Source organism: Schistocerca cancellata, chromosome 1 (genome assembly GCF_023864275.1).
Source record: "Schistocerca cancellata isolate TAMUIC-IGC-003103 chromosome 1, iqSchCanc2.1, whole genome shotgun sequence".
In the NCBI taxonomy this organism is placed as follows: Eukaryota; Metazoa; Arthropoda; class Insecta; order Orthoptera; family Acrididae; genus Schistocerca; species Schistocerca cancellata.
In genome coordinates, this window is record NC_064626.1 from 288,980,386 (window position 1) to 289,005,597 (window position 25,212).

Genomic DNA, 25,212 nt, shown 5'->3' on the forward strand with positions numbered 1-25,212 from the left:
GACCTACGCCGATGTTTAACATCTGTTGACCTTCCTTTGTGCGTAGTCCGCTGTGGTCCTTGTGACACCATCGATCCAGTACCACGTCTAAGAACGGAACAGGTTGACCAGACATAGATGTAACTTTGTTTGTCGAATCCAGGCACCAGAGTGTGAAGTGTACGTTTCTTGATTCTTCTGGCTGCCGCTGAGTCAATGTGATGCGTTACCTTGGCGAAGTTCGACACCACACGTTCTTCACCGTACATCATAAGGAATGAAATAGTACTCAGGAAACGGCTCCTCAAATGGTGCAGCTTTTCACTCACCATTACATCTCTTCCCTGCAGATTTCATTCTTCAACTCCTCCCGGCGATGAATCACAACAAAATAGTTCACGGGTGAACGATCAGCTATGTGCCCTACGGTTGCAGTTATTGTGCAAACTACCCAGTTGCCATTATCAGGTGCGCTAATGAACTGAATGCTTAAGAGCTGTTGTGGTGCTTTTATCGCTTCCATCCCTGCCTCCAATAAGCAGCTCTCTATGCGCCCCGCGCCCAGTATCTTTCAGTATCTTTTTCGCCGTCCTCCCCGAGACACGTTGTAAGGTTGGCATGTTACTCTGATTTTTGTAAATTACCGATGTGTACGTCAGAGAGTGAGAAAGTTATGTTACTATTAAACAACCTTTGGTTTTGTTGTGGCACTGTTCTTGCCTCTGCGCAGTCCGATACATCCTTATCTGAGTTGGTAGTTGACGGTTGGAGGCACAACATCGTTCTAACAGGTACTCTGCGAAAACCAGTTCATATATGCGGACGACTGGAGTTACCTCCCTCAGCGTCAGTTAAGGTCTGATGATGGTGCAATGATGCACCTAAATGGTAGCCATATAAACCATAACATCATAAGGATGGTCGTAGGTGTTCCATTTTATTACATTCTCGGATGAAGTGTGGTAGATGATGGACACATTCAGTAGTGTTATGTTGACTTGTGCTGTATCTGATAGATGAAAGATTCATTGTAAAAGACAGCAAGAATGAATATGATGTATATACTGGAAGGCGAAAAGAACATAAATTTTCAATAACATTATTATTTTTTTGAAGAAGAAGTTTGAGGTAAATCTGAAGCGCTCCACAGCTAGTTTGTCGGAATGATTATTGTTAGCTAGCTAACTTGCCCAGAGCTCAGAGAATCACCACCCCACTTCCCTGACTCATGCACAACATACTAACTGATTAAGCTGTTTGGTTTTTATAGAAATTCTCTTTAACACTGTACCCTTTTCAAATCATTATTCACTTTGTTAAGCATAGTATTGTCCAGACTAATTTTACTCTGTCTTTTTGAATACATACTTCATTCTAAAATTGTTGTCTCGGAATATAATTTCATAGGAATAGTTACTCTCCTCGTCCCACTGTTTAAAGAACGTTTAAAGAACGCACTGCCACATTGCACTATATGGTAAGCAACAGTTTGAATACTGTTTGGGAATTTTGTTTAAAAATTGAAATCTAGCTTAGCCGCTGTGTGCTTGCTGTTTGGTGTTGTGCTTTCGAGAAATCTGTAACAACGTTGTCAAGAAGCGAGGAAAGTGGAAATTTTGATTAGGACCAGATAAATGATTTACTTCTGTTGCACATTTAATATAAAGGCAAGTTGTATTCAGGTCAGCTACAGTTCGGTTCAAATTAAGTTCTATTTAGTCCAAGGTCAGCATAATGAGTTTAAGTTGGATAACAGGCTGTGGGTACATAGATTTGGTAATATGCAGATTTTTTTTATAGAGTGGGAGGTAAATTTTAGCTATGTTTCATACAGAAACATATAGTGGGGAGCTTACATATGTCGACCTTTTCTGCCAGGATAGTTCGTTGGTTCTTTTGGTAATACGTAGTCAGATAGTGTAGTGTAGGATGTCTCGAAAGGAAAAAATACCGCTGCGCTAATTTTACTAATGTTGTACTTTTTCTGGAAATTCACTTAAAATTTTGTGTTAAATTTGTAAAATTTTTTGTCGTGTACGATCATCGATTACTTTATTACATAAACAGTTAGCTTAATAGTACAGGTTCTACGTGGATTCCATTCATTGTTGAGTATCTGCGTGGACGATAGTACAGTTTTTGTCTTTGTTTGTTTGCTCATTGTAATAACATCGTTTTGTCCAAGAAATAGCATTTCATCATGTACGGCACTATTGAAAACAATATGAAAATCTGTCGTAGCTCAAGGCAACAGAGGGTGTTATGAAATAACGAATCGGTACAGGATGAAATAAATCGTCTTGAGCAAGTAGCATCTAACAATAGTTTACATGAGACTGCAGGAAATTGATCGGCCCCACAATTATTTAGCAATTTAGCGAACAGTAATGAAACACGGAATGTAAAGAACACGCAAATTATGAAGTTGAGTCGGTCAGCGGTAAGTCGCCACGGTGTGGTGAAAGATAACAAAAGCTGCCTCAGTCATGCTAATTGTTGCAACTGATAATAGACACATTAGAAACGGGTTTGGCGTCAACAGAACAGGGAACTGTTGTTTGAAGTGTATATTGAGACGCAGCCAGCGAATAAGATTGATGTTGTAATAGGATAATGAGATCTACACTCCTGGAAATTGAAATAAGAACACCGTGAATTCATTGTCCCAGGAAGGGGAAACTTTATTGACACATTCCTGTGGTCAGATACATCACATGATCACACTGACAGAACCACAGGCACATACACACAGGCAACAGAGCATGCACAATGTCGGCACTAGTACGGTGTATATCCACCTTTCGCAGCAATGCAGGCTGCTATTCTCCCATGGAGACGATCGTAGAGATGCTGGATGTAGTCCTGTGGAACGGCTTGCCATGCCATTTCCACCTGGCGCCTCAGTTGGACCAGCGTTCGTGCTGGACGTGCAGACCGCGTGAGACGACGCTTCATTCAGTCCCAAACATGCTCAATGGGGGACAGATCCGGAGATCTTGCTGGCCAGGGTAGTTGACTTACACCTTCTAGAGCACGTTGGATGGCACGGGATAGATGTGGACGTGCATTGTCCTGTTGGAACAGCAAGTTCCCTTGCCGGTCTAGGAATGGTAGAACGATGGGTTCGATGACGGTTTGGATGTACCGTGCACTATTCAGTGTCCCCTCGACGATCACCAGTGGTGTACGGCCAGTGTAGGAGATCGCTCCCCACACCATGATGCCAGGTGTTGGCCCTGTGTGCCTCGGTCGTACGCAGTCCTGATTGTGGCCCTCACCTGCACGGCGCCAAACACGCATACGACCATCATTGGCACCAAGGCAGAAGCGACTCTCATCGCTGAAGACGACACGTCTCCATTCGTCCCTCCATTCACGCCTGTCGCGACACCACTGGAGGCGGGCTGCACGATGTTGGGGCGTGAGCGGAAGACGGCCTAACGGTGTGCGGGACCGTAGCCCAGCTTCATGGAGACGGTTGCGAATGGCCCTCGCCGATACCCCAGGAGCAACAGTGTTCCTAATTTGCTGGGAAGTGGCGGCGCGGTCCCCTACGGCACTGCGTAGGATCCTACGGTCTTGGCGTGCATCCGTGCGTCGCTGCGGTCCGGTCCCAGGTCGACGGGCACGTGCACCTTCCGCCGACCACTGGCGACAACATCGATGTACTGTGGAGACCTCACGCCCCACGTGTTGAGCAATTCGGCGGTACGTCCACCCGGCCTCCCGCATGCCCACTATACGCCCTCGCTCAAAGTCCGTCAACTGCACATACGGTTCACGTCCACGCTGTCGCGGCATGCTACCAGTGTTAAAAACTGCGATGGAGCTCCGTATGCCACGGCAAACTGGCTGACACTGACGGCGGCGGTGCACAAATGCTGCGCAGCTAGCGCCATTCGACGGCCAACACTGCGGTTCCTGGTGTGTCCGCTGTGCCGTGCGTGTGATCATTGCTTGTACAGCCCTCTCGCAGTGTCCGGAGCAAGTATGGTGGGTCTGACACACCGGTGTCAATGTGTTCTTTTTTCCATTTCCAGGAGTGTATGTTGGTTAGGTACACTACATGATAATTATGTGATTTATGATGAATACTGAAATAGAATGGAGCAATGATTTTGACGATGAATGTAGAGAAAAAGTAAGTCAGTAATGGTTAGGTCATGGGGTTCTATTTCTTGTTATACTCAATTTTTATGCCATGTTGATGCATTTCGTGTTCATAAGCGTAAAAGGTAAGTTTTTAAAAAGACGTGGCTAGCTGACAATCGTGAATGAAGGTTATGTGACTTGAGACATCACAGTTACTTCTTTGATCTGGAGTTTATGATTATCTGATGCAAATCATTCAACCTTTCAGTAAACATACAGTCCCGTTTTTTTCATCAGAACAACACAACGTGTAACAGTTACTCAAATTTTACAGTGATTCGAGAAGTGTAAGTTTTTCTCTCCATTACTGCACGAAAGATGTTTTGCAAAGATCTGGCTCGACACTGATTGCTACTCTGTACTGTGACACACTCTTTTAGCATATGGTCTCTGTACTTTTTGTGTCTTATCTTTGAGGTTGTCTCTGTTTTCTTACTTATGTTTATAAATGAAAGCAAATTTAACATATTCTGAATTCTGTAGAACTAATCTGCCTTTTCTTTGTCTAACAGATAAATTTTACAGATGTATGAAACGATGACATAACAATATTGTCCATCAATGTAGGTGCTTGAGAAATTTTCGATGTGAAGGTGAAACTCATGACTTGCCAGGTGTGACATGGATAGTCAATCATTTCGATTTAAAAAAAGAAAAAAAGCAGGAAGAGAAATGTGATACAGGAAGTATGTTGGATACTAATGATTTTTTTTTACTTTTCAGTTTTATTCTTTTTCCATCGCATAGGATAAGAATCTTTTATACACTTTTTCTATTAACGTGTGATATTGCAGACTATCTTCTTGTATTTACATATGCTGTAACGTAATAACATGCATTGCTTTAGCTTAAGGATTTTTCAGTTTGGATTTGCCTCTTACACTTACGTTATTTATTGAGTTTCTTTAAAATGCGCATTTTCTGGATGAATTGTTACTATAGGGTACGGCGCCATTAGTATACTAATTACGTTAAGTGTAATACTGTAGTAAGCTCTCATAAGTCATGAAATACGTGTAAATTGTCCCGAAAGATTTGTAAGGAGCATACAAAGAAAGGTAAGAAAGGAAATTATGCAACATATACAAGAGCTAAGAAATGGTTAAAAAGATGTATTTGAGATGAAGTGATTAGATAGGATAAAATTCAGATGGAGTATGAAAAACAGTTAGTTAGTGCAAGTATGAGAAATGGTTAGGTAGGACAAAGATGGCAAATGGTTAGGTAGGGCAATGGAGATAAATAACATGAACTTATAAAAATGTATGAAATATATGACAGAAAGGAGCAAAGAGATAACGTAAACAGTTGTATCCGCTGGAAGTTTGATGAAATCATGGACAAAATGATTAAGAGGTGCACAAGCTAAAGGATGAAATGTAACTAGATAGCATGCTAATTACTGACCATATTAGGTATAGTTATAGACTGGCGTTCGACTGACTGCTTAAAGTATTCTTTGATGCTGAACCTTGCTTACTCCCTAATCCAATTTCTTCCTAATTATTTATTTGTGTTCTCATTATCTGCGTCTGTGGTCACCATCGTCATCTATTTATTTCGTGTGCGATCAATGTCTTCATGTGTCTCTTTCTACCATACTCCCTATACTTTTATGTATTTTTTGATGAATGCACATACATATTTATTTGAGTTGATTTAGAATTTTCTGTAGGTCATTCTGTGCACATATAATGAATCTTTCTTATCATGTCTTTTAGTGTACAATGTTTCACATGATTTATTTATCAGATGTTTCTGTAATCCATTACTGTAAAACCATTACACCATTTTCTCTTACTTTTTTTTATAGACATAGAAATCTGTTGTTACCATTACACTACATGTGCAGTCCATATGCATAACTATGCAAAAACTTATTACTCCTGTCTTAATACAGGTAACTGCATATTGTAAATGTAACAAACTGTAACTCATAGACCGTTCACCACATATGTTTGAGACTTGACAGGGCAGAAGAAATATGTCTGCTGATTATATATATATATTATATATATATATTGAAATATTCTCTGTCAAATGCTGGAATATTCAGCGATACAAGCTTGTACTGACTTTTATAAGGAGCTCTTCGACATTGCAGCATGTTTTTAGAGTTATCAATGGATTTACACTCTGCTTCAAGCAGACACCACTGCATATTTTACTGTGTGTGCATGTGTGAGATTGTCAGCTGTGAACTTTGCTTAACCTCACTGAATCTGCTTCCACACAACTTCCCAAACCAGTGACATAACTGCAACAAGCTAAAGTAAGTTTGGTCGTTTGTTATAAAGACACGCTTCTACCTACTTTCATCCTGAAAATTCTACTGCCATATGAGAATGCTTCAGAAATATAGGCCTTGTGTGATACAGGCACTCTAACCCACTTCCTGTGTACTACAAAAACAGTGTAGGTCACCAATACTACTTTAGTACAAAATGTGGCATATAAACTTTGAAAATAGCCTTGTGTAGAACTCTCTCATAAACATCAAACGTGATGATCTATCTGAGGCGAACTCTATCGATTACTTCATTCACATGCTCAGACATCATGAAACATAGTAACCTATCTGTGGTGAACTCTACTGATTACTTCATTTACATGTTCGCGAATTCTGCTAATATATTTTACTTATAAGTCTTTAACTGATTTGCTTGTAAAGCTATTTTTCTCTTTGTATTTGTAACATGTTTTGTATATTCCTATCCTTAATATTTAGGGTTTTGGCCTCATACCATTCCTATCTGAAAAGACACTCGTTCAAAATTCTACTCAGGGAAGGTGGTCCGCAGCTCGTGGTCTAGTGGCTAGCGTTGCTACCTCTGGATCATGGTGTCCCGGGTACGATTCCCCACCAGCTTGGGGATTTTCTCTGCCTGGGGACTGGGTGTTTGTGTTGTCCTCATCATTTCATCATCATCATCATCATCATTCGTGACAATGGTTGGGTTGGACTGTGTACAAAAAATTGGGCTGTGTAAAAATAGGGACTTTGTACAGGCGCTGACGTCTGCGCAGTTGAGCGCCCCTAAACCAAACGTCATCCTGGAAGGTGGAAGATATGTAATGTGGGCATGCCATTTTGACTTTTGTAAATTATCGATGTGCACGTCAGAGATAGAGCAAGTTATGTCACTGATAACCAGACTTTGATCTTGTTGTGGAACGGTCTTTGCATCTGCGCAGTCTGAAACATGATTAGCTGAAGAGTGCTAGATGATGGACATATTCACTAGTGCAGTACTGACTCGTGATTATATGTGTTAGATGAAGAAACATTTATTGCAAAGGACACAAAGAATGAATATGATGCACATACTGGAAGGCGAAAAGAAAATAAATTTAGAATAATGTTATTATTTTCGAAGTGCAGAAATCTGAGGTAAGACTGCAGCACTGCGCAGTTAGTTTGTCGGAATAATTGTTGTTAGCTGGTTAACATGCTCAATGCTGAGAGGAAAACCACCCCACTTCCATGAGTCGTGTTTGAAGATACCAACTGATTAAGCTGTTTGGTTTCTACAGAAATCCTCTGTTGAAGTCGAACCCTCTTCAAATCATTGTTCACTTTTTTAAGTATGGTATTGTTCAGACCAATGTTATGTGTGAAGATCAGGCGAAATTTGCCTCTGTCTTTTTCAGTACATAATTCATTCTAAAATTGTTGTCTCGGAATGTCATTTCATCGGAACAGTTACTCTCCCCATCCCATTGTTTAAAGAACTTTTATCATTACACATTGTCAGATTGCGCTATATGGTAAACAACATTTGAATATTGTTTGGAAATTTTATTTAAAATAGAAATCTAGCTTAGCCGCTGTCTGCTTCCTGTTTGGTGCTGTGGTTTCGAGAAATCTGCAACAATGTTGTCAAGACGCAAGGTAAGTGGAAATTTTGATTAGGGCCAAATAACTGTTTTACTTAAGTTGCACATTTAATATAAAGGCAAGTTGTATTCAGGTCAGGTACAGTTCAGTTCAAATTAAGTTCTGTTTAGACAAAGATAAGCATACGAGTTTCAGTTGGGTAGCAGTTTGTTGGTACATAGTTTTGCTAATCTGTAGATTTTTTTATTGAGTGGGAAGTAAATTTAGGCTAAGTTTCATACAGAAACGTTTGGTGAGAAGCTTACAAAGTTTATCCATTTTGTGGCACAATATCCAGAAAGACAGGAAAAAGTATTCAGAAACAGCAAATGAAGACATTCTTCCACCCACCAGCTAAAACACGTGCTCTGCTTCGTAGTAACAAAGACGACCTCGTAGAAGAGATGTGTTTCTCTGTGTCGAAGATGACCAAGTGCTCATAGCTCTTAAGGTTTGAAGGTTAGAGCCCACGCTTATAGCACTTTTGTTCTTGTTCGGTGGTTGCTACTACATCTCAAAATATAGGGTGCTTTTTTTAAAATGCTGTACAGATCAGGCGCTGTATACTGCCGAGGAATCAACGGCACTACATATTACAACAGCCTAAGAAATCGACGTTGGGATGTTTGCCTATTGAAATTATTCGTGCATGGAATGGTTTACGACCATACTAAGGTTCTGACACTGACGTCTAACTTCTGGGACTGTATCATTAAAGAATACCAAAGTGCTGCGCCAACCCCTAAGCAGTCAGTTCAGCAGTGCACCTCATGATGGCAATACGTCCGTTTGCCGAATTATAAAAGGAGAGTATGATATGTATCAACAAGCCTCCTAGTAATCAACTTTAGAAGATACCGCAAAAATAATAGAACAAGGCTGCTGGGCACTAGCCCAAGGCACTATGTCGTAAATAAAATGGAAGTGAGATGTGATGTAACATGCAAAAGCTAAGGTGCAAGTCAAAACTAAAAAATAGCTCGAAATTGTCAATTTAACAAACACAGAGAAAGGTCTATACAAGTAGGGACCTTAAGGGAAGATAGGCTGGCTCATTAAATGCAAAAACACTAAAGACAAAATATAAGAAAATTTAACAGTTTAAACATAACCAAATACGACAGCACGTCTAAAGTCTTAATCTAACATAGGACCTTTCACACGCGCACCTCAGGCAAGCCGGACTCTTCCCTGCATTGACTCCATTGTTGAGACAATTGAAGACTGGAAATGGGAAACGCTGACAGTGCCAAAATTGTCCAGTGTCCGATTTTTCATGAAGACCGTTGTATGTGCCAAGACGAATAACATGGAAAGGGTTGGAATGACTACAAAGATTTCCTTTTATTTTGCAAGACGACCGGTATAAGTAAGAGAATGGATGTTGCATCGGCAGCGGCACTCTGAAAGCTGAATATGCCACGCACCTAATGGCAGTGACTGTTATAACCCGTGTTTAGTGTAAGCTCCTACCATTGTAGAACTTTGGATATTGCGTAGACTCACTTCCTGGTGCGATAACGGTATGAAACATAACAAAGTACGATATTAATACCTTTAATGGTTCAAATGGCTCTGAGCACTATGCGACTTAACTTCTGAGGTCATCAGTCGCCGAGAACTTAGAGCTAATTAAACCTAACTAACCTAAGGACATCACACACATCCATGCCCGAGGCAGGATTCGAACCTGCGACCGTAGCGATCACGCGGTTCCAGACTGAAGCGCCTTTAACCGCACGGCCACACCGGCCGGCTAATACCTTTAATATTGCTGCTTCCAGACGATATTTTTATCAGTGTTGAAATCAAGTTTTTAGTGATTTACGTCATGAAAAATGCACCAGTTACTTTTTTTTTTTTACGCTTACCGCATCGCGTTTCGAGAATTTGTTCTCAGTTTCAAGTGCATTCCTTCATTTTTTTACATGAATATGTTTGGCGATGCTTTGCTGCCTCTCTTGCTTCTTTTTGAGGTTAGACTGTAACCGGAAAATCGGAGAAAATGGATCTTTCAATGTTTTTAAACGCTTATGTAGGAAATGGTATTCTTGTTTGACTAATTACATGCATGGTGCCTCCTCCATTGTGCACAGCATGACTCACGCACAAACGAATCATCATTTACAGTGTTTGTTTAGAAAACATGCAACAAAGATATTATGACACTATGGCTCCACAATGAATTTGTGCACAGTCAGAGTTGTTACATTGTTTTATATAAGTTGTAAATTATAAAACTCTTAAAAATTAATCATCGATTAATTATTCTTCCTAGTGACGAAAGGTACTATATGTTAACGAAAATTGTTACAGTTATCATAAACCTAGGACGAAAGTTACTTTATGTTTATGAAAATTTTTACAGTTATCATACAACATAGGAGCAAGATTTAAAGAGATTAGCTGATACTCTATGTAGTTTGTCATTGGGAATTTCTTCTCCTTGCTTTACGCGTTACAGAAAAATTTCAAGCTCCTGTATTAAATCCCCTGTATGAGATTTTTTTGAACTGGTAGAATATTGTAAGATCTTCTTCTATGTTTTCGAAATGATGTTCAGCGTTTTTTTATGAATATTGCTACTGCTGGTTGTATGTATGTAGCAGTTGATATGTTCCTTGTACCTAATTTGGAAATGCCTGACAGTTTATCCTATGTAGTACTTTGAGCAAGTTTTACATGCTATTTTGTATATTTATGAGTCTGAGATTTTATGTTTTTTATTGTTTAAGGCGTGGACTACCTTCTGTTGTAGCTTTTTGCTTGTTGAGAAAGCTACTTTCAGTTTGTGTGACTCAAGTAGGTTTCCTATTTTTTGAGAAATGTTACCTATGTAAGGTGTGCTAGCCATACATTTTATTGTATTAATGGTTCCTTCTAAAGAGCTAGGAATTTCTTTCTTTTTTTTACACTGTCTGTCATAGAGCTGGGGACGTCATTGGTCACAGCAATTTCCTTAATGTGTCTAATTCTTTCTCCCTGTTCTCTTTGTTTATTGGGATTTTATCAGCTCTGTTTATCATCGTTTTGTATGTGCACACCTGAGTGACACGGTGTGGCAGGAATTGTGTTGCTAGAGGTTGTCTTTTTCTGTATATCTTGAAACTGTGTCCGTTATATTTGTTTTCTGTGCACTAATCTAGATTATTAATGCTATTGTTTCTTTGGTATTCAGTTGTGAAATTTATTTTCTTGTGTACATTACTAAACAAATTTCTGATGCTACTGGTGCCTTTGGTGTCACCTTTGAGTAAAAAAAGTGACACCAGTTCACAAATAACATCAAATATTTGTTTCATAATGGACGAGTCAGCAATTTGTAAAATTTAGCCTGACTTTTGAAACAGCTATACACTGTACATTTCGTGTCACGAAGGATTTTGACACTAGTGGCAATGTTTATCCATTCAGAAAAAGTATTTCTTTTAATAACTTTAACACTGTATATTATTGAATGAGTTTATGAGTGAAATTGAGAAATATTATGCTCTGAATACTATGCTCTGAACATTATACTCTGAATATTACACTCTGAATATCATACTCTAAATATCATACTCTAAATATTATACCCCGAATATTGTACTCTCAACCTCATGATTACATTAACTTTTATTTATGAGCTTTTATTTATTGTACTCCCGCTTGTACATTGTGCGTAGAACTGTGATATTAATCGTCTCCCTGCGTATGACTGAGAAAGACGCAGGAAATCTACCATTTTGGTTACAGCCAGTGCTCTTTCAAAACATTCGAGGCGAAACATGAGTACGAACAACACAAGTCCGACATCTTGTCAAATCGGCTATCGGTCAAAATTCCTCTCAAACACGACAGACACAATCTATGGTTAACAAAGACATCAAACAAAACCGCACACTGCCAAATAATTTGACAAACAAGTGAGTTTATTTACAAGTTGTTTTATCCTTTACAAAGGCCTTAACAGGCATTTTTGCTTGTCAATACTCTTCGCACACCATCACTTGGGCAACATGTATTCACAGATAAATGTGTCTGAATAAACTGTTAGCAATTTTAATTCAGCTGCTTCATTTCTGCGTAAAAGTCTTATGCAGTATTCCAATCTCGTTCGCTCATGATGACTTTTTTTTTTATCACAGCTCCCATTAAAGCAAATCCGGCGGACATAACAACCTTTCTCGAATTTTCTTGTTAGCTTTACAGTACGGTTCTACATTATCTGATGGAAAGTATCCGGATACCTCTACGTGACGCCGAATTGATTACCAGATGGATTTGGCAGTATAAAAGGGGGCAGGGAGTGATGTGTTGCCGGTAGAGAAGCTGTAACAGCAGAGCGGGTCGGTCGGCTGAGCTCAATGACGTCGAACATCAACTGGCCACTGGATATCAGCTGAGTAACAAATCCATTTGAGTTATTTTAACTCTTCTAAAGCTGCCCAGGCTGATTGTTGGTGACGTGACTGTGACGTGCAAACGCAAAGGAACGACCACAGCTAACCCAAGACTCAGCCCCAGATATATGACATTTTCGAACCGTGGGAAAAAACTTGATAGTGGCTCCACCCCCGCCTCACCCGTCGAGCGTTTGAGATAGGACGCCAAAAATTTAAAAAAAGGAAATTGGTTTTTCAATGATATGTTCGTTTTGTAGCGGATATTTCTGTGAAGAGTTTGCTATATAAAACATATATGTTGGAAGAAATCTAAGACATGTTATTTGCTCCTTAGTGTGCCACGCCTCTTCACTCAGCATTTTTCTATCGCACGTCACTGTACTTCGTTCTGCGTAATTCAAACGTGTATATTTTGTAATTCAAGCCATCAACCCTATATTCAGGACAGCAGAAATTAAAATGTCCTCATACTCCCAGTCGGCCGGTTTGACATCTTAAAAAAGTCACAATAGTGGGTGGGATTATTTGTAACCGGGAGAGTGAGAACTCTTCAGAAAATTTAGACTCTTTATTGCCTATTAACTGATAAATGTCTCTTTTTCTGTGACATAGAGTTAAATATCAGAAACATGAAACCAGAAAAGACAAGAGACAAGCAAGGCAGAACACAGTTATTCAATCCTTAGGTCCCAGCATTTTTTGCTCTCTAGTCTTGTTACAGCTTTACACAGCGTGCTTTCCTTTCCGCGAGAGAATCTATTAGCTCCTCAAAGTTCGTCAAAAGTTTTGCTGAATGAATAATCAAAATGTCGCCGTATAATACTTAAAAAGCTGCTAATACGGACAGTGCTCAAGATTCGTGTGTTTTCTCGATTTGATTACATCTGTTTTGTCGCTGTCTGATAGATAAAATGAAATAGGCCTTTGTAATAGTGCATCAATTGTAACAAACGCAAAACAAGCGAAACTGTTTTAGCAGAAATGGTCATTTTATGTACCTCATTTACACAATTAACACTACAGAATATAATTCACGTAGTTCCAATATCAAATGCCTATTAGGCCTACTACAAGCAAAAAGTTTTATGTTAGGAAATAGTTTCACATTTCATTCATACGCTCCAGTTTCTCAAGTATGAGATCGAAAAGTAGTAGTACGAAATTTTTACATAAATTTGGAATCGTTATATTCTTCCATATAATATGTGTGATGTTCCCGTTTCTTCTCCTTCCTCGTTCTAACAAACAAACTTGTCACCATTAACTTTGTAACTATTCCTGCCATTTTCAAAACTTATTCTCCGGTTAACTACACCAACCCTGCCAAAATCAACAGTTTAGCTACCTCCTCTCCCCCTTTATTCTTCGATTAGGCATTGTTACGTGTTCGTACAACACCCGCGCTATTCCGAGAATAGAACTTAAGCGGCTGCTAAGTGGGCACTGTGCAATTGGCTCTTAGTAGTGTAGCGATCTGGCAAAAATTTTCTTTCAAAATTTCATTTTTTTGGATACACCGAGAAGGTTAATAAGTAAAGACAGGGGGTGTTTGTAAATAATCGCATGAAATCAACGGAACGGATCACTCGTGGGGCCCAAACTGCCACCAGCAGTCCAGCTAGCACAGTGACTATGCGTTGGGAGACAGAAGGAATGCGGTACAGTGGTTGAGCAGCTTCTCATAAGCCACATGTTTCTGTAGTCCATGCTAAGGGACACACGATATGATGTAAACAGCGATGCCACTGGACATTGGCTCGCTGGAAACGAGAGTCTTTTGCAATGACTCACGCTATACACTGTAGCAGTCCGACGGAAGGATTTCAGTTTTGCCACAGTCTGGCGAACGTTAACTGTCATGTGTAAACCCAACACCAAAGAAGTCCGCAGCTCGTGGTCTCGCGGTCGGGTTCTCACTTCTAGAGCACGGGGTACTAGTTGCGATTCCCGGCGGGGTCAGGGATTTTCACCTGCCTCGAGATGACTGGGTGTTTGTGCTGTCCTCATCATTTCGTCATCATTCATGACAGTCGCGAGATTGGGCTGAGCAAAGGCGGGGGCTTTGTACGGGCGCTGATAACTGCACAGCTGAGCGCCCCACAAACCAAACATCATCACCATAACAACAAAGTACAGAGCAGGTGTACTTCTGGTAAAGAGGTGCTTTCCTAGGTTAGAGTATGGTCCACTTATTGCGCTTCAGAAAACGCTAATTGAAGAAGCCTATGAACACACTTTTTGGCATTGTATATCCCGTACAGTTCGAACAAGATGATTGATTGTTTCGGCATGACAGTGCACCCTGTCATATAGCAGCGTCCATTAGACGACGCTTTGTGGACAATAATATTCATGAAATGCACTGATATGCCCGGAGTCCCGACCTGGACACCATAGAACACTTTCGGATTGAGGCAGAACGTCGTCTTCACTTCGGACCCCACCGTTCAACATCGCCTCCTGGTTTCCGCTCTTGAGGGACAATGGGCTGTCAGTCCCACACATGATAATGTTGATGGTTTGTTTGTGGGGCGCTCAACTGCGTGGTCAACAGCGCCCATAAAAAGTCCCAAAAGTTACACAGACCAATTTTTTCACAGTCAACCGTAGTCACTGCCACATATCATGATGATGAAATGATGAGGACAACACAAACACCCTGTCCCTGAGCAGAGAAAATCCCCAAGCCGGCCGGAAATCGAACCCGGGACCCGATGATTCAGAGGCTTCACATACTTTAAGACACCTAATTGGAAGTGTCCCCAGCACAGTACAAACGGTCATAAAGGCGAAAAGTATACACACTCACTATTATTGTTCACTATTAGCTATCCGAGTACCTTTGATCCGACAGTGTATGTGACAAAAGCTGTTGAATTTTAGCAAATGTGTTGTTTCCTTGGGTTAATAGTGTCAAATAATTTGCTGTCCAATAACTCATTCATTGATATAGTACATTTACTGCGTGCGCTTTACCTGTTCTGTTTAAATACTTGACTCCCTCACTAATCACCATACTGTCCCTCCTGCAGTAACTAACGCGTCATCGACTTCCTATCTTGTACGATCCATCAGGTTCTCCTTCAGCGCTGTAACTCTTTTTCTCTTCCACGTCAACAGGCTTAACCACGTGAACAGCGAGCTGTTTTAACTGCCTGCAAAGCACTATACACGATCACTTTTCGTGCCATCACTGCGAACTAACATGCACGTTACTTTGAACTGGAACGCTAACAAGCTAGTTCCTGCTACATCGGCTCTATGGCTCGCTTTATCACTTAACAACAAAACTGGCTATGTTTGGCGGCTATGAATATTTACGTGTTAAACTAAAAAAAACTAGATAGAGTAGCAGCACAGTCATTTATGCGCTAGAAAGAGCTTAGTATGTGCTCCGATATTCCTATAGGTGGAGTGCTGTCAAGTGCTAAACGTCTAGCGACGATGACTTGTTAATCGATCTCTTTTTTTTTCGAAAACTTTGAGAATATTCTTTCCCATACTATCATGCGCAGATAAACACGCTGATCGACTGAACTGCGATCCGACCATTCATTCTGTCTTAAAAATATCACGTCTATCGCCTTCTTCCCAGTATAACGTTTTGACATTCTCATATGGTTACATGCTTGATTTCAAACGTTCTGAAACTGAATCCTCGATATAGAACAAATTTTATGAGAGGAATTTTGTTAACCCTGAAGTCTAGTTGTCTGCAACAGAAGCTGCTAGGCTTCAAAGAGGGTGCGGGAAATAAAAGTGGTCCGGAGAACATATTTCCACGATACAAGGAAACGCAGCAGCAGAAAGAAAATACGATCATAATCTGACTAAAGCAGATGTTGAAAATGACCACCGTTCATCCCTTGGCACTTCTGGGTCCTGGTCAGCAAGTTGCTGGACTGCTGGAATTGCTGCAATCTCGTCCGAAATGTTCTGTTACATTTCTTGAGGACTATGATATTATAGTGCTCCCCACACAAGGTAATCGCACACTGACAGATCAGATGACCTGATGACCAGATAGGGCCGCTACCAGACTCACCTCTGCTAACAGTTTTGTCAGGTGTGAAGATTGTGTAAATGTGTTTCAGGATTTGGTCGGCTGTTCGAACATTTGCTCTATCCTATTGGGATGTGGTTATATACATACTTTCATCTTAACCACTCGATCGGGCTTTTGATTTGCCCCACCCTGTGATTTTACCAGTGTTGCACGAATTTTTGATGTTCAGATCATCTGCTCACAGTGTCAAAGGAATAATTATTGTGAGCACTTTATTACATGGGGTAGACAGCCGAAAAAATCTCCCATTCTCTTGTGCCAGACTTCCATAACTGTCACACTATCGACTTACTCTCATATTTTGAAGAACGCGTTTTGTTAGCATTTCTGTTGTCACTGTCGCTCTTTTCTCCTTCGTATTGCCAAGAAAAGTTATGACTTGCATTGTGAGATGTACATTTTTGCAAGGAAAGAACTAGATGGAACAGGGACTGAGAGGTGTCATTCTTGCTGGGCCCCCTCTTTTCTTTTTATATTCAATATTTCACTACATTAAAATCGAGTTTCAGTTAGTATATTGATATCAGGTTTATTTACAAAGAGAGAATGAGTGATTAGTAGGTTCATATGTAGTGGGTTCTTCAGCTGATTTCATCCCCTCACTATTTTCTTGCATTTAGCGTAACATCAGTGCATGTGGTATGGTAGGCAGCAGGCTAGCATCTGCCCAAACTGTTCTGTTGCGTCTGCGAGTGGAAAGAGAGGGATTTTCAACGGGCTTCCTGTTTAGCATCTTGCCAGCCTGAGCTTGTGAGACGGGGAAACAGACGATGTCTGGTTGAGCCACTTTCTGGGGCGCTGTGGCGGCCACGTGTGTCTGAAAATGTCTGCGTGTGTCGATCTGCTCATGGTCTGCAGACTCACAGCAGAACGTTTTTTCTTCAGGGAGACTCTCTGAATAATGAAACGGAGACTTTAACGATGTTCAGCCAGCCATAATGACGCCAGAAAAATTGTTTCCTGAAAAAATGACAGCTAACATCTTTCCCAGTGTCTCATGAATGCTTAGGATACCCAAAATTATATATCTCGTTGTTAACATACGTTCTTTTGCGCCAGGTGAGCAGAGTCCTACTCGGATCAATCGCTCGATCTCAATAACCGAGCGGCATCTTTGACGGTTCGCCGCGTGAGGTGCTTTGAGAGGCCCATGGGCAGGCAGTTGGAGACTGTTGGCGAGAGCAGAAAGAACACCTGTGGGCGCGAGGAAAGTCTATCTTCGTTCAGCCCCTGACATATTAAACTCCACCGCGACGAGTGGATACCTGATCTGTAATTTTTAGACATTCAAGTTTATCTGGATTGCTAGTCATATAGTGAAGTTATTCTAATAACAGCTATTCTTTACAGCAAAATTATTACGGGCAATCGTTTTGTTAAATAATTTTGGGGTATCGAAGCTTTGTCTCGTCGCCTGATTCTGTAATTCTGATGTTACCCAATTGTTAAGGACTGCATAAATAGTAGGGAAACAAGGACATCAGTGCATTTTGTTAGTACAGGTTGCCTACATCAGGAGCAAGTATGCACTCAGGGGCCAAACTATTGTACTCCTTTGATTGACTGGTCCTTAACGTGGGCAGAGCAGCAAACTTCAGGCAGCACCATAAGTGGCTTATGGAGGCACAGTAAGGTAGCAGCCTGTCTGCATACACTACTCGTAAATGAAATAATAGCACAAATTGCAGTCACATCATGCCATCTGCAACCACTGAGCCAGCTGCTGTGAGAACAGCATGCAATGAGAAGTTTTGAGTCAGTAACAAAGGTCAGGACGATTAGATTTGATGTTAGGCACCACATGCTGACCCACCTACATTGTCAGTTTCGGTTGCAGTGGGAACAGGATCAACAAGATTGAGTCGCAGTTCAGTGGAAATGGGCCACCTGCACTGATGAATCACGTGTCTTGGTATATGTGGATATGCTGTCATACACGTGAACAGCTGCTCGAAACATCCACTACATCATGGATGCAGATCTGTGGGGCAATATTATGCTACAAGGGGTTATTCACTGGGCTTCTAAGGAACTGTGGTACTAATATAAGGCACGATGACACCTCTGGACTACATGAACATTATTGTGAACCATCTGCATCCATTCATCCTATGGCTATAGCGTCTTCCAACAGGATAACTATCCCTATCAAGCCAGAATCGTGTTACAGTGGTTTGAGAAGCATGATACTGAACTCATGTTGATGTCTTGCCCACTAAAAAAAAATGGCTCTGAGCACTATGGGACTTAACTTCTGAGGTCATCAGTCCCCTAGAACTTAGACCTACTTAAACCTAACTAACCTAAGGACATCACATGCATCCATACCCGAGGCAGGATTCGAGCCTGCGACCGTAGCGGTCGCGCGGTCCCAGACTGAAGCGCCTAGAACCGCTCGGCCACTCCGGCCGCCCTTGCCCACTAAATTCACCTGTTTTGAACCCAGTGGAACACATCTGAGATGGTATCGCGTACCAGCTCTGAGCCCACGAACCATCAGCACGTAATTTACGGGAATTGGAGATTTGTGCCCAGTCAATTTGAACCACATATCTCCAGAAATTGCCTAAGCCTTACCGAATCCACACCATGCTAAATCGCTGCTATATTACATTTCAAAGGTTGGCAAAGACAATATTAAACAGGCAGTCATAACGTTTTAGGACATCTGTTTATATCTCCTGATTGGAATGCGACTTAAGTATCATAAAGTGTATTGCACAAAATCTGTGACCATGCTGTCAGCTGTAGTGTAGGTATAGATTGAATAGGGTCGCTATGATTATTAGCAGTAAAAAAACCTCCTAAACAAATCGACGTTTGAGGCAATATAGGCAAATGAATACGTGTGGTGCAATTAGTAAGTCGACAGAACGTTGAGATCAGTGTAGAGCCTATTGTAAAAGACAATGGGTAGTGGATGAAACAACACTCAGTGGTTACCCAGAGAGTGCCACACATGACCATGCACAAGACACATGCATATATGATCCAACGCTCCTATATGTCACACCGATCGTCTTTGAAAACCACCCGAACGTTATAACGAAATTTCCATACGTTGGGGACCATAATCACGGTATACCTTTAGATGAAATCTTTGCCGTCATGTGAAAAAGTTTCTTTTTTTTTCACTATCGCGATTTTGGCTGTAGAACCATTTTCAAGTGCAAGGTGATAATGGTCCATGTATATCAAAAATATTAATATCATATATGTCCACATTTTGTGATACTTCAACGACGACGTCATGCCATTCTGCCATGTGTGATAGATAGTGATTTTTTCTCACTGTGCACTTGAAAATGATTCTGCAATCAAAATCATGATACTGAAATAAGTAGGAGGGACATTCAATAATTAAAGAGACAAACTGACGTTGAAATGAAACAGTTCGTAGGAGTTTTATACTATCATGACATGAGCTTGGCATCACTGAGATGAGATGAGAACAGCCGATAGATAAAAACTGGCTTGTTTATAATAACCTCAGTAATGCGTTTAACGACAGCGTGTCCACTTGAAGTTTTCACTTTAGTTGACGATTGGTCCTTTGTTTTTCTTTTGCTTTCTGAAGATGAAAAACTGGCTAGAATCTTCTGTCGAATCATTTTGCAGTATGGTGAAAGTTGTATGAACAATGGAAAGTCTTATAACTGGATAGAACAGTTCAAAACAGTCGAACGTCAGTGACTGAAAAGTAACGTCCCGGGCGGCCAGTTGAAATCTCAACTCCTTTACTTGATTTTATGATTATTTGGAAGATCAGAGAACGATAAACAATGCTCAGTACTCAGACATGCTCATGAATAAAGTAAAGGCACCAAAGAGAGAAAAATGTCGCGGGTCTCAAAGAAGAGGCATGACACTGCTACAAGACAATGCTCGCTCTTACACCACCGTTACTGAATAACTGTCGGTTGGTCTAAGCCCTCTTTCATAACCACTCGTAATTATTGACACCTCAACAGTAACAGATATTGGCTGCGCGGAAAGTAAAAGAAACACCGACACGGTGAAAAGTCAAGTTTCAGTCTTACCTTTATAAAAACACCGTCGCTGATTATGAAAGAGAATGAGCATAATGCAAACTCTACTAAGTCTTCTGGCGGGTCCATGTAGAGCTTCATAGCAGCAAAGACTGGGTGGTGAAGGAGAAAGATGAGAGAGAAAGCGGAGAGGAGAGCGGCTTTGACTTTACTGCCGTCGTGTTTTTGTTGATACAGCCCCAGCAGTCGTAGCATAGATGCGTTTCGCCCCAGTAGTGCCACAGGTGACTCTGCCGGTTCCGCCATGGTCAGCACCTAGAATATAAAGGAGTCAGCCCGGCCGTTACTATTACAAAGCATTTAGGAGGCAGGCCGTTCACAACCGATTTTAATGGTCAGTACCTTCCTGTTACAGCGAAGAAAATAAATGATCTAGGCTGGGAGTCACATTTAGATTGGCAGTTACATATTATTACAAATGTGCATGAGATCCTCAGTAATCTTATTTTACAAATGGCCTTTCTATAGGAGTAACTCTGGAACGAAACAAGTTGGAAGCCATATTCAAACAGATGTTTCTGTTTGTTTTGATATCTTACTGATTGTGACGTCGGCATATTGTATCAAATTGACTGAATGCATCGCAGAAGAGTTGTAAAATTATATTCGAAAGGAAGTTCAGAAAATATCATTGTGACTGCTTAGCATGAACATAAAATTAAAACGTATTATTTGCCTTAAAACTAACACTTTTTCAACAAAGGTTATAAAGAAGTGTAATACTTAAAGGAAACAGCTTTAATTTTACGATAATTTTTAACGTAAATGTTACGTTCATTCATATTTCTAAAGTTCATTCATTTCTTCTATTTTCTGCGAACGATTGTACAGAGTTTTTCACCGATTAGAATTACTATAGAGACGGCTTGCAACGTTGTCTGTCAAGTCTACACACATGCAGACACAATCTTTCCAGTGCTTGCTGATCGAAAATATTCTCCAACGTTTACCTGATGTGTAATTCTTTTGTGGTGATTTATGCAGTACATGGATACGACACATAAATATGTAGCACTTTAGTCGAGTTTTTGTAATGGACATTTAGTCTTAACAGTGAAAATTGCACAGACTCATGAACGTTTCGAAGAAGCTTTGTGAGACACAGAATGTCAAGGGCAATTGCATCTGTCAGTTATGGCGCAGGAAGCATTCAAAGAATCAAAAAATTTTAAGTTAAAAGTTCTGAGCTAAACTAGGTGTATTACGCAGACAGAACCAACCAGGTTTTCTGATAAAACTGCAAAGATAGGTTGCTGACTTCAGCATGTTGAAACATTTGTTTCATCAACGCACAACGATTATTATTACAGATTGTAGTTACTTTACGTAAGAGCCAGAGTCAGACTTTTTACTGGTATGTTCATCCTGATAGAGAACTCAATTAGTGTTGTCTATCGGTTCTGAGTATAAAAGACGTGAAACGTACACAATAGTTACAAACAACAAGATAATTCGTGTAAGGTGAATACGCCAGGCTGGGACTTGATCACCGTTTTACATGAGCAAGATAAGAGTGAAAAAACGTGACGTCATGGTTGTGGCGTAATATGTTAGTCATCCTATTTTTATTGTCGTAACGTACATTAAAGTGACAAACCATAATGGATGTAAAAATTAACTAGAGCTAGTGAAAAGCACATTTCCAAAGGCTGAGTTAAACCATTGTTCCCAGTCGGAGTTTGGCTTGTTTGACAATGGATTTTTCATAATACGCTACACGAATTGGCAGACAACAACTTGTCAACAGGGGCTATTCTCATAAGTGTTATAATCACAGACATGAACAGCGCTAAAAGATCGTAACAATTTTAGACAGTACAAGCAACTGCAGTTAATAGCAGGAAAAGCAACCTCTGTGGGAATACAATTTAGCACTGTGACAGAGGCAAGATGAAAATAGCTACGGCTGGTGATTTAAAGTCGTACTGAGTAGAAGTTAGAGGGGTACGTCCAGCTGACTTATGGTGAGAAGATGAAATTTTATAAATATTTAAGTTACGGGTAACTGAGAAAGGTGTGATGAGACATTGTTAAATAACATAACTTCACTTTATAATCATATGCAAGGAATTTAGCTTCGGTGGCTAAACATTGTAGATCTTAACTTGTTGCAGCCATACATGTGACTCCTAGACGTAGGAGGAGGTCTTCTAGGATGAAAGAGATAGTAGCGGTTCCACAAAGCTTAATCAACATTTTTGAAGTCTGCATGGTGGGACGTACCTGCAGGCGCTGCGCTATAAGCCGCTTCTCCCGTCTGGCTCGCGGAATCAGCAAGGCGAGAGAGTCTAGCTGTCCTTACATCACGTGGGTTGCGACAGCCGCAGGAAAATCGGGTCACGCTATCTACTTCTCAACGACGTGTCATTTGCAGCTTATTAAACTTGTTCCTTTGATCACCCAGTGTGTGTTTCCTAAATTCGCGTTCGTTAAGAGATCACCACAGGCGATTGATGCAGGTAATTATCAAAACTTTTCTGTTTCTCTTAGGAGTCACGTGTAGTAATTATTCCGTAATTTTCATCTGGTTTGCAATCAGTTTCAACTCTCTGTGGCAAAATAAGTTTTATTACTTGTATTGTACTGCCAGAAGGGAATATCAATACTGCAATTCCATCGTGTGTATTGTTGCTCCGCAGAAGAGGTATTTAAGATACACGTTATTATGTCGGTGACCATTTCGACGACATTCGGACGTGTAGTTTTTGACGAATATGCGTTCTTTAAAGCAAATTGGTACCAAAACTTCTGCTATTTCTGCACTGTACTTTTCTTATGTAGCTCTAGCGAACTGAGTGACAAGGATGAAGTCTTCAATGGTTCTTTTCATATTCTTTCCTCACCCATAAATCAACGCATCTCTGAATAATATAGATTTTTTTAGTTATAAGTCTCTATGATCCTTATTTCCTTATTCTATTACTAATTTTTATCTTTCTTTGTGCTGTCTCAACAGAACTGTAACTTTATTGTAGATTTACTTCGGAAACTGAGACGTACCGATTGGATTACTTGGTTGTCGAATGTCTTCAGTGACAGTTTGCCGAAACAGAGTCAAAAACTTTCTGGAAGTTGTTATATTCTAGGGAGGGAGGAAGAGAGAGAGAGAGAGAGAGAGAGAGCAAGGTAAGTTTCTATAACTTTCTTGACAATATTTTAGGCAGTCTTTCGTATTATAGTCTCTCCAAATTCGCGCTACTCTTGTTTAATGGCTGCGTCTCTTCTAAGAGTTTACTCAGGGCTTTTAATTAAATATTACATAACACTGTCAGCGGTACAGAATTAGGCGATCTAATGTCAAACAGGATTTTCTTTTTGGTTCAAAATTCAAATGGCTCTGAGCACTATGGGACTTAACATCTGAGGTCATCAGTCCCCTAGAACTTAGAACTACTTAAACCTAACTAACCTAAGGACATCACAAACATCCATGCCCGAGACAGGATTCGAACCTGCGACCGCAGCGGTCGCGCGGTTCCAGTTCTTTTTGGTATAGCATTATTTCAGATATTGTGAATGGGCTTGTTAAGTATTCGCTCTGTAAATAATTCCACTTGTTCCAATTACCTCTATTTACTCAGTCATGTTGTTTCGTTGCTACTTCGTCGTTCCCACTTGTTTCTGATTTTTGCACGTTTGGAAAGATTATCTCTGTTTCTAGAGCCAATATCTCAGGAACAAATTCACTGTCCATATCTATTATTTGTGTTTCAGTTTAGCTGCGCGACATGTACTGAATCTCAAAGAAATCTTCAGGAGGGCTCGCAAGTTAACAGTTAGAGTTGTAACGGTGCAATGAAACATCAGCACTAGACATAACTCCTACGATTATTCGTGATTGTTTTTAGCCACTAATTCTCTTATGATCTTCTTATTTTAATATGATAACTGTACTATGGTGTTCAGTTCCTTAAAAATTACAGAACCTCTGTTATCAAGTGTTTTTAATCCTCCTCTTTATCAGTTATCGCTGTATATCTGAAATTTTATATCATCTGACTTTACTATGTGCGACGTCTACAACGGTTTCCAAAAGGGATCTTCGGCCAACAGCGTCTTTTTTTTTTTACTTTTCTCCAGCACGAGTGGCTAACATTGCCAAAGGTTCATGTCGAGCCGGTGACCTAAGGCTACGTGTACTTGCCACGCCGATATTCGAGGGCCTCTGGTCATTACAGCTGCGCTTCTCCTACGGTTATCTGCAGCGAATGCCTGTTTTGGGTAAAGGAACAGGGGACTTCACAGCAGACGTCTTTAATACGACTTTGTGCAGCAACGGATGGTGAGTTTTTTACAATGCTATTCATCCGTGCTGACGAAAACGTCAGAAAATGCAGTAACTGACGATTGCCCGAAGATTCTGATATGAGGAGCCAAAACACCAAGAGTTGATCGTAAGAGCCTCAAAAATTTTAATGTCCGCTGTATTGTCATTTCTTGTACTTAGGATTATAGTTGCTTCATTTTATAGTGTCTTGACTCTGTTTGCTAACTCTACTGAAACTCACTTGGTGTATTCTTAAATTAAATGATATCGTTAATCATGATGAATAAGAAGGATAGAAAATTGTGGCTCAACGTCCCCTCGACGACGAGATCATTAGTGATGGAGTACTATCACGGAAAATCTGAATCTGAGTGGCTAGACGGAGATCTGAACCGCCGTCCTTCCGACTGCGAGTCCTAAACTGTGTTTCATGGCTG

The 25,212-nt window shown here is 40.5% G+C and overlaps 1 protein-coding gene across 1 annotated transcript in view; it reads right to left on the reverse strand.

Annotated features, from left to right (window-relative positions):
* Window positions 1-22,762, reverse strand: part of LOC126160221 (odorant receptor 43a-like) — a 122,413-nt gene extending 99,651 nt beyond the window's left edge. The window contains exons 1-2 of the mRNA XM_049916896.1: window positions 22,732-22,762; window positions 20,500-20,763 (exon numbers count right to left, since the gene is read on the reverse strand). Coding sequence (XP_049772853.1) covers window positions 20,500-20,754 — 255 coding nt within the window. The 5' untranslated portion in view covers window positions 20,755-20,763; window positions 22,732-22,762. The remainder of the gene's footprint in view (window positions 1-20,499; window positions 20,764-22,731) is intronic.
* Between the last annotated feature and the right edge of the window lie 2,450 nt (window positions 22,763-25,212).